The 10,244-nt window shown below is 47.2% G+C and overlaps 1 protein-coding gene and 1 pseudogene across 1 annotated transcript; one reads left to right on the forward strand and one right to left on the reverse strand.

The window, feature by feature from the left end:
- VAMP3 (vesicle associated membrane protein 3) lies at positions 1–8,636 on the forward strand. Its single transcript, XM_032863307.1, has 5 exons — positions 1–103; positions 2,254–2,335; positions 6,029–6,187; positions 6,931–6,982; positions 8,035–8,636. Coding segments are annotated over exons 1-5 (315 nt in total). The 5' UTR covers positions 1–101; the 3' UTR covers positions 8,055–8,636.
- On the reverse strand, positions 1,416–2,058 carry LOC116871012 (annotated as a pseudogene).
- Positions 8,637–10,244: the final 1,608 nt, after the last annotated feature.

Consider the following 10,244-nt stretch of genomic DNA (forward strand, 5'->3'; position numbering starts at 1 on the left):
CGCGCCCGGCGACGTCATCTTCCCCGCGCCGCCGCCCCGCCCAGCTCCCGGCCTTCGGTCCCGCTGCGCCGCTCTGCTGACCGTCGCCCGCCGCCACCAAAATGTGAGTGACGCGGCGAGACGCGGGGCGGCTTCGGACTCCGGGAGACGGTGACCCGCGGCTGGGGTCCTCCCCCGGCTCGGTTACCCCCCCTCCTCCCGCCCCCTTCAGCCGCTCGGACGCGGGCCTGCGCGGTGGCTCCGGAGGCCCAGGGATGGGCTGCGGCCCCGAGGATACGGGCTGCAGGCGGGCGGAGCCTGCCCCGCGGCGCAGCTCGCAGCCCTTCGGCGGTCGGCCGGTAGCGGAAGAGGCGGGGGCGGGGCTGCCGGGGGATTCCCCGAGCTAGGAAACGCCCCCTCCCTCCCCTGCCCCTACCTGGATCCCACCCCTTCTCCCCTTCCCCTAACCCCCCGGGCCCGAGGCTCCCCAGAGGAGCGGTGGCCCCTGCCCTAGACTTGGAGCGCCCGTTCGCCGCCCGGTGCTGGGCTGGGCTCCGGAAGTTGCGAGGGAAAGGACCTCGGCCCTGTGTGTAGAGGCAGCAGTGGTCAGAGTGGAGTCAGGAGCAGAGCTGTAGACCTTCCCTCTTTAGGCAGAAGCCATCTTGTAGTGGCCCCTGAAACATGGGAGTTTCCCGTGGTAATATTCTGTCAAGAGTCCCACGGACCCTCTGTGCCCCTCCAGCCTGTCATGGCTCACCTACGGAGGAGGAAGGAATGGGTGCTTTCCCCGGGTTCCTCCTAGGAGCTAGGGCCACCACTCTGGAGTGTACCTGCTGAGGCTGCTGTGCCGGGAAGTCAACGGTGGTTAAGGTCTAGATCCGTAGAATCATATGGGACCTGGTCTAGAGACAGGCTCCAGTGCAACCAGCCGTGTTGGCTTTCTAAACCCCACTTTAGGCTTCCCTAAGATGGGGCTAATAGTAGTACCCCCTTCAAAGAGTTAATAAGGATTAAGTGAGAAAACGCTTGAAGAGGAGGTACCAGTACATGGTTCTTCACTGTTACTATCGGAGAATAAAATTAAGTGTAAGGGCAGGCGTGGGACCTGCTACATCCCTGGTCTGTGACACATGGTAGGTATAAAAGAAACTTGAATCAGTGGATGCATCAGTAGCTGGTGTATGCAAGACGCTGCTTGGTGCTGTCTTGGGTACAGGGAAGAGCCGTCTAAGACACAGGAGTCTGATCTACTAGGGAAGGCGAGACGTTCCGATGACCCTTGAACAACGTGGGTGTGAATTACACGTGGGTTTTTTTCCGATAAATACAGAACACTACAGTTACTGTGTTTTCTCTGTCTTAACGATTTTCTTAAGTTTTTCTCAACCTTACTTTATTGTAAGAACACAGTGTATAATACATACAACATACAAAATACGTGTAAATTGACTGTTTATGTTCTTGGTAAAGCCTCTGGTCAACAGTAGGCTGTCAGTAGTTACATTTTGGAGGAGTCAAAAATTACGTGCAGATTTTCAGTTGTGGGGTGGGGAAAGGGGTTGGCGCCCCCAAACCCCACCTTGTTCAAGGGTTGACTGTGTGTGCGTGTGTGTGTGTGTGTGTGTGTGTGTGAAAAATCAAAGTGTAGCCAACCAAGTAATGGAAGCAATAAGGATTTCAGAGCCACAGTGGTCAAGGAAGATCTGCCTGGGGAGAAACAGGCATTCAGTGAGGATTTGAAAAGAGGGGAACCTTTTAAGAGAGGAGGCACCGCATCTCACCTTTCCCACTCACACCACCCCTCCTCCCTCCATCTTGATGTTCCTGATCCTGTTTCTGTAAATGAATATATTTCTCCATAGTGGAAAAGTGGCATTTTGTAATTGTTCATAAGTATGAAAACAATTCTTGCCACAAAGAGAGAAGCATACTGAGTGCATTTAAGCAGATGTGTGCCTTTAAACAATAAAAAGGTAGAGTTTCCCTCTCTTAGGATCCCTGATATTAACATCAGGTGCTTCAGCGTTACAAAGTAAAGCTTGTTAAACCTTCACTTTAGACTCTGGTCACTTCTCACATATGGATGAATCTTGGAAATTATAGAGGAATTAGAAGAAATGTCATTAGAACCTTTGTTCGTTACTGTGGGAAGGATTTCTTTTCTGCTTTAGTTATGAAACTTCTGACAGCAAGGTCTTGGCATAACGTCTTCATCCTTACAGAAATGTATCTGAAATCAGAATTTACTCACGCTTGTGCCTTTCCACGTTTCAGGTCTACAGGTGCCCCTGCAGGTTCAAGTGCTGCCTCCAGCAGCAGCCGAAGACTTCAGCAGACACAAAATCAAGTCGATGAGGTACTGGTCTCCAGTGTTGAAAGCTGAATTTTAAACCAACATGGGAACACCCTGGAAAGAATTCTTTTTAGAAAAAGTATCATAAAAGCATGAGTATAAAGGACATTTTGGCTGTTTCTTAAATATAACAAACGAGTTAAGCTTCTGAGAAGTCAGTCTCCAGGAGTCATGCTTGTTTTCCCGTGACCGAATCCTGTATCTGAACCACAGACACTCCTCCTGAGAGCATTCCTCCAGGAACCACTTTATAAGATACAGTTTGCCACAATTTAAAAAAAAATGAAAAAAAAAAAAAAAAAAACACTTTAAAAAATAGGGTAATAGAGTTTTAAGGATTAGGTCTATAGGTTGTTCGAACCAAGATGAATTCCTCCAACCCGATTTTTCATCAAAAGGCTTCTTAGAGTAGCCTGACACACTGGTTACTAGGACTGACTGAGCAAACCTCTGGAATTCCATTGCAGTTGTCACCCATTCACGTACCGAAGGCAGATGCTGGCAGACTGCTCTAGCCCGACAAATCGGTATTTGTGGAATCCTGGAGTCTTTTTTCCAGCATCTTTTTTCTGCTCTGTATGTGCAGGCCCACAGTGGAAGACTGTGAGCAGTTCATACTGGGACTCTAGCCCGAAGAGCTGCCAGTGTGCAACAGAGACATCTCGATCTCTCTGCACTTAGATGCTTTACAAAGCAGAGTCGAACTTAGGTCAGATTGCATTATTAAATCATTTAGTAATATCTGGTCTGATGGTTTTGTTTAGGAACTGAATTCTGAAACTTGTACATTTCCGTGGTATTCTTACCCATCTTACCATTCTAACTGGATGAAACTTTCTTTTACTTAAAAAATCAAACTGGGTCCTTTTTCTTTTTCTTTTTTTTTTTTTTTTTTAAGATTTTATTTATTTGACAGACAGAGATAACAACTAGGCAGAGAGGCAGGCAGAGAGAGAGGAGGAAGCAGGCTCCCTGCTGAGCAGAGAGCCCGATGCGGGGCTCGATCCCAGGACCCTGGGATCATGACCTGAACCAAAGGCAGAGGCTTTAACCCACTGAGCCATCCAGGCACCCCTGGGTCCTTTTTCTTTCTTTTTTTTTTTTTTTAAGATTTTATTTATTTATTTATTTGACAGAGAGATCACAAGTAGGCAGACAGGCAGGCAGAGAGAGAGGAGGATGCAGGCTCCCCGCTGAGCAGAGAGCCTGATGCGGGCCTCGATCCCAGGACCCTGGGATCATGACCCGAGCTGAAGGCAGAGGCTTTAACCCACTGAGCCACCCAGGCGCCCCCTTTTTCTTAACCAAAGGAATTTTAAGGAGAGGTGGGGGTATTTTGTTGTTTTTTTTTTTTTTTAATTGAGGTGAAATTTACATAACATACAATTAGCCATCAGCCAGGGGAGTTCAGTGTACTCACAGTGTTGTGCAGCCATTAACCTCTGTCTGCGTTCACTACTTTTGCTTCCCCCCGAAGAACACCCTGGACATGTGCAGTCCTCACTTGCCATTCCCCTTTTCTCCCGTTCTGGTAACCGGTAGTCGGCTTTCTGTTGCTATAGATTTGCCTGTTGTGGCTGTTTCCGATAAAGGGGTTCATGCCCCATGTGGCCTTTTGGGTTTGGCTTCTTTCACTCAGCATGATGTTTTTGCTGTTGGTTCCCGTTGCAGCATCTGTAAGTACCTCCTTCCTTTTTAGGGCTGAGTGGTGTTCCGTGGTGTGTGTGTACAGAATTTGTTTTTCCATTCATCTGTGGAGGGGTTTTTGAGTTTCCACCTTTTAGTTATCATGAATAATACTGCTGCAAACATTCATAGACAAATTTCTGTGTGGCTGTATGTTTTCATTTCTCTTGGATATGTATCTAGAAGCAGGAGTGCTGGATTACGTGGTAATCTTGTGCTTCACTTTTTGAGGATCTGCCAAGCCTGTCCACAGTGGCCGCTGCAGCCTGCCTTCCCTCCAGCAGTGTCCGGGGGCCCTGCTTCTCCACTTCCTCACCAACACTTGTTAGTTTCTGTTTTCTCTGAGTGTAGCTGTCCTCCTTAGTGAATATGAAGTATTTCATTGTGGTTTTGCTTTGCATTTCTTCAGTGACCAGCGGTGTCGAATATCTTTTCATGTGCTCGTTGATCATTTGTATACGTTCTTTGTAGAAGTGTCTAGTCAAGTCTGTTGCCTGGCTCTTTTTATTGGGTTGTTTCTCTCCTTGTTGGGGAGCAAGAGTTCCAAATATATGTGTATATATATATTCTGGATATTAAACCCTTCTTAGATAAATGATTTGCAAATAGTTTCTTCTATTCTGTAGATTGTCTTTTCACATCCTTGAGAACGTCTTTTGCACAAAAGGTTTTAATTTTTTTAAAGTTCAGTTTATTTTGTCTTTCGTTGTTCTTGATTTGGTGTCAAATCCATGGCCAAATTGGAAGTTAGGAATGTTTGCTCTTAAGTTTTCTTCTAAGAGTTTTATAGTTTTTAGCTCTTATACTTAGGTCATCAATCCATTTTGAGCTAATTTTTATATATAGGGTGAGGTGTAAAGGTCCAGCTTCGTTCTTTTGCATACGGCTGTCCCATTGTCCTAGCACCATTTGCTGAAGAGACCATCTTCCTCCTCACTGAGAGATTTGACAGTTCTGTCAAAAATCATTTGGCCATAGAAGTTTGAGTTAATTTCTGGCTCCTCAGTCCGTATGTCCGTCCTTATGCTAGAATCACACTACTTTGATTACTGTAGCTTTGTTGTAAGGTTTTGATACTGGAAAGTCTGAGTCTTCCAACATTTTCTTTTTCAGTACTGTTTTGCCTATTCAGACCCCTTGTAATTCCATAAAAATTTAAGGACTGGGTTTTCTGTTTCTGGGAGGGGATGGTAGTGGGGGAAGGACAGTGGAATTTGAATAGAGATTGCGTTGAATCTGTATATCTGTACAGTGCTTTGAGGCATCTTGCCATCTTAACAGTAAGTGTTCCCATCTGTGAACTCGTAACATCTTCCCATTTAATTACGTCTTTGACTCCTTTCCGCGGTGTCTTGTAGTTCATTTTCAGGGCACAAATCTTCCACTTCCTTGGTTCAGTTTATCCCCTACTATTCTTTCAGATGCTACTGTATATGGAATTTTTTTTAATTTCCTTTTCATTTATCTTATATGGAAACATTATGATTTTGGGGTGCTGGTCTTGTACCCTGAGCCTTTACTGAGCGTGTTTATTGACTCCAGTAGTGTGTGGATTCTTCAGGATTTTCCGTATATGGAATCATCTGCAAATGGCTATCACTTTACTTTTTTCTTTCCAATTTGGATGTCTTTTGTTCTTTCCTTGCCTGATTGCTCCGGCCAGAACTTCCAGGAGAGTGTTGAACGGCTTTCGTGAACGTGGGCGTCCTTGCTTGTTCCTGGTGTTGGGGAGAAATTCTCTGTCTTTCACCACTGAGCCTGGGTGTTACTTGAGGGTTTTTCCATAAATGCTCTTTGTCATGTTAGGGAAGTGCCCTTCTGTTTCTAGTTTGCCAGGTGTTTTCCTCATGAAAGAGTGAGCCACTCCTTGCTCCTTCCTTTTTAAATGACAGTGTGGCTCAGAATAATCAAGTGCTGACCTGAAGGGAAATGAGCCCTTTTACTTCACTAAGAGTTCTGCTTGTTTTTTCCTCCCTCTCTCCGTAACTCGGCGTGCTCGCGTCCGCTCAGGTGGTGGACATCATGAGAGTCAACGTGGACAAGGTGTTGGAAAGAGACCAGAAGCTGTCGGAGTTAGATGACCGCGCAGACGCGCTACAGGCAGGAGCATCCCAGTTTGAAACGAGCGCCGCCAAGTTGAAGAGAAAATACTGGTGGAAGAACTGCAAGGTACTTTTCTTTCACCTGTTTTTACATGAGTCACCCTCCGTTCTCAGAGGGTCTGCAGGGGCTGCAGGTATTGGAGAGGAGTTTGATGTCCCGTATGTGGAACTCTGGCTTGACTCTGAGTCTCGAGCCCTGACCGCATGCCCTTTTCCCGTGCCCTCAGCTAGGAATGCTCCGTGAGCCATGGCTGACCTTAAGAAGCGTATAGAACAGGAATGTCCAAAATCGGGTCACCAGCCCACCAAGGCCCTTCCACGTCTCCACCCCTGCAAAGCCCTGCACATACAGTGGCAGGAAAGGGCTGGGGTTGGCAGCCCACTGGCCTGTGGTTCAGTGAAAGGCTCCAGTGGCACAGGATAGGGGGGCTTGAAAGCCACTGTGCTCCACAGAAGTGCAGAAAGCAGCCCCCCAGCAGCGCACCCCAGAGCAGACCTTAACACCTGCTGCAGCCCAGATGTATCTAGCCCCTTAGGGCACACGAGTGACACTCCCTGATGCACAGGACGGGCTTAGGTAGCCCATGCAGATGCCTTCCTAGGGACCACAAATCATTGGACCATCTTCTAAAAGGCAGATAAATAACTTCATACTATAATTGAGAACAGCAAATTTAGGCTTTAAAAACTGAATTATTTCAGATTATAGTGTACCTTAACTTCTCGGTCCGTGACTAGAATATTACACTCTTCAGTGAGCACACTCATCTGTGCGTTTGGAAATGTGAGATGGTCTCTGTTTTGTCGCAGATGTGGGCCATAGGGATTGTCGTCGTGGTCGTCGTCATCATCATCATCATCGGTGAGTTCTCCTGGCCGAAATCCACTGTTCAGGTCTTCTCAGTGTGGTCACAGCTGATGTCACATACAAGCACTTGGAATAAAAAGTTCCCTCAGAATTACTAGTTCACTCCAAAGATTTTCATTTTCTTCAGTAGATTTTTTCTTTAAGATTTATTTATTTGACCGAGAGAGAGAGAGAGAGAGAGAGATCACAAGTAGGCAGAGAGGCAGGCAGAGAGAGAGGGGGAAGCAGGCTCCCCGCCCAGCACAGAGCCCGATGTGGGGCTCGATACCAGGACCCTGAGATCATGACCTGAGCTGAAGGCAGAGGCTTAACCCACTGAGCCACCCAGGCGCCCCTCTTCAGTAAATGTTTTAAGTACTTGATTATTTCATTAAAATCCAAGGGTTTTTTAAATATACACATTGATCCTTTGAAGTCAGAGAAAAGTGTGTTCATTTCCACTGCCTCATCTGTTTTCACTCCGAGTACATTTTCATCCGATACTTCCTCGTACGAGGAACAGTCTTGTCTATTGATTACAAGTATGACTGCCTGTCCCCTGTGGCTCCGGTCCCGTCCAGCTGTGCAGCCTTGGGCAAGCAACTTAATGTCCCTGGTCCTCAGTTTCTTCACTTGGAGAGTGGGGATGATAATAGAACACCCATACGCTTGCTATGGGGACACCGCTGCACAGTCTGCGAACTGTGCATAGCATGGTCCTGGGTGCGTAGTACTGACAGTAGCGGGATAAGTACGTCAGTCCGTACAGACATGCCTGTGCACACAGAAGTCTGAGTACCGAACTACCACTCCTGCTACCATATGTGATACCGGAACAGGCCATTGATGTTTGTAGCCCAGGCCCTGGGAACCATTTGCAAAAGCAGTTCTTCCCATCCCTTCTCTTGACAGTGACCTCAAGCCCTCGGCAAAGCGTAGAGACGCCACTAGTAAGAAGTTGGCCTAGTTGACTTGCGCATTTAGACTGTGACGTTCACTGTTAACTCCGGGTTTGCAGTGAGAGACTGAACTGTTGTTTCTTCTGCTTTGTCGTGTCTCCCCCTTAGTGTGGAATATTTCCTCGTGAAGAACCAGTGCCGCTCCAGCCTGCCGTTCAAGAAACCTCTTCAAGACGTTTGACTTAGAACCCGCTATATTCTCGAGCTCGCCTTCTGTTCTGTCTAAGCTGATTAGTTTCTGTTTGTTACTGTAAAGTTGAATTTCTAGGCCATGTGCCTTTGTGATGTCATAAACACTCTGAACTTGAAGTGCGGCCGCCGAGCCCACGCCCGGCCCTGTACCTTCACAGATGGCCAAGTGGCTGATGAAGAGCGTCTCTTAACTTCCTGAGTGTCATCACCTCGAAGTAAGGTTGTCTGAGGAATTGCCGTTAATTCCAGTTAAGGGAATTTGTTCCAAGCTAGCCATCCCTGCCGTATGACATCTTCAGAACCACATTCTAAGCCTTTAGGTAATCAGATTTCCAGTTTGTGCCTTACAGAAAGAACACTACTGCCTAAGCAAATCTGTAACAGTAACAGGTTGTGCCTTATTTTGCTATTTTTCGGATTCCCTAGAAGAGAACTTTCTACTGTTTATAAGCACTACTGACTCTTGAGCTGTATTTAAAAATAAGACGTGGATAAAGAGTTTCTGCTCTTACATTAGATATGAAGATGTTTACTTTCTTGTTACTGTTTTTGTATCACTTGCTAAAAATATTTTAATCAGAAATAGCCTCTTTAAAACATTTTTACAGAACTATGGCTATGACCAAAGTTTCTATTTTGCCAAAAAGTTGAATGCCCAGTACAGTGTCCTTATGTCTGTTCCTGACAGATAAATTTTAAAAAGTGACAAATGGAACTTAAGGTGCCCTTCAGAATTAAAATTGTAATACTGTCTGTGAACCCTCTCCATCCTGACAGGCCTTTCTTGCCTCTGGAGTGCTGTGGGTGGTGCAGCTCCCCGAGTCCGCATTTCTCCCAGGGGCGAGAGCAGCTTTAAGCCAGACTCTGAGCATCTCCTCCCGAGAGACTGAGCTCAGTAGGGCCTCTGATAATTATGGGACCAGCAGTCCTGTAGCCTTCAAGGGAGACCATCTGTGAACTGGTCATTAATTGGCCCAGTCTGTATAGATGATAGCCTTTGGTAGTTTGTTTTCCTATTTTTATCCATATCCCACTTCCTAAATCTGTCTTCTGAATTATACCTTCAACTGGGCATTAGTCAGGGGTGGTTGACTCTTCCCAGAGGACAGCTAACCAGAGACTCTTTCTTCAACGTCAGAAACTGTACAAGATGCTGCTTTGGAAACAGCTTTGTCACCTGAGAGACTTGTGGTGTATGTGAGACTTTTACCATCAGGGCGGGTGGCCTAAAGATGGGAATTCAGGTTGGCATGCAGACAGGCAAGGAGGCTCTGAGGGAGAAATGCTGAGGTGTTACCACCCTGACCCGTGGTTACCAGAGGATTCTAAAAGTCTCGTCCATATGCCAGCACGTGACTTACAAAGCAGCAGCAGTTGCGGTGCACCAGGACCCGGGTTCCCTTTAACATCTCTCGCCCTGGCCTCACTGAGACGCTGCCATGTTGAGGACACGCCCTGCAGGATGCCCCGCTGGAGGAGGAAGCAGCGGTCAGTGCGGGGCAGGCCTTGAGCCCACCCTCCGCTCAGGGACTCTGGCCGGGTCTGACTCGGAAAGCTTGGTGCTCTCTCCTTGCCTCGTGCCCGGTCCCTGTAACCCGCCAGCTCCTGCACTGACCCGGGGGCACCTCGCTTGTATCTGTGCATTTAGTTGGGAACTTACCCACTCTAATGAACTTAATAAACTGTTTATAAGCGTGATTCTGGTATCTTGTGTTGTTTGTAGAAGAATCGCTGTGCGCGGTCCAAGTCACAAAACGCATTCCTTGTTGCTGCCCTCCCCTCTCACTTAGAAACCCCAAAATGCACTTTCTCTTCTTCTCCCCAGTCCCCAGCATTTTCCCCTACCCTAGTGAACCCAAGCAAACCCTTCCTCTCGTGAGAAGTATAGGAGATGAGGGGTGGGGGGCGCTGGCTTTCTTAGAATTGTCAGAATGCTGAGGAGCTGGCTTTTGAGTTTCTTAAATACACTTCTTCAAAGACCACAGAGCTGGCCCTCTTTAGTGGAATAGCGAGCTGCCTCTGTGGCCCTCGGGGAAGGGAAGGTGGACGGGTGGGAACCTTCAAACAGCTCTCCTTTTGATTCTGCACACCCTTCCCCTTGAATACACTTCCACTCTTAATCTACC

This window comes from Lontra canadensis, unplaced genomic scaffold, assembly GCF_010015895.1.
Source record: "Lontra canadensis isolate GAN:19392208 unplaced genomic scaffold, GSC_riverotter_1.0 scaffold25, whole genome shotgun sequence".
Classification (NCBI taxonomy): domain Eukaryota; kingdom Metazoa; phylum Chordata; class Mammalia; order Carnivora; family Mustelidae; genus Lontra; species Lontra canadensis.

What these genes read in the sequence shown, in the direction of transcription:
- VAMP3 (XM_032863307.1), top strand. An exon ending in CACAAAATCAAGTCGATGAG is followed by an intron (nt 2,336 to 6,028) that starts GTACTGGTCTCC and finishes GCGTCCGCTCAG; the next exon opens with GTGGTGGACATCATGAGAGT. An exon ending in CGTCATCATCATCATCATCG is followed by an intron (nt 6,983 to 8,034) that starts GTGAGTTCTCCT and finishes TCTCCCCCTTAG; the next exon opens with TGTGGAATATTTCCTCGTGA.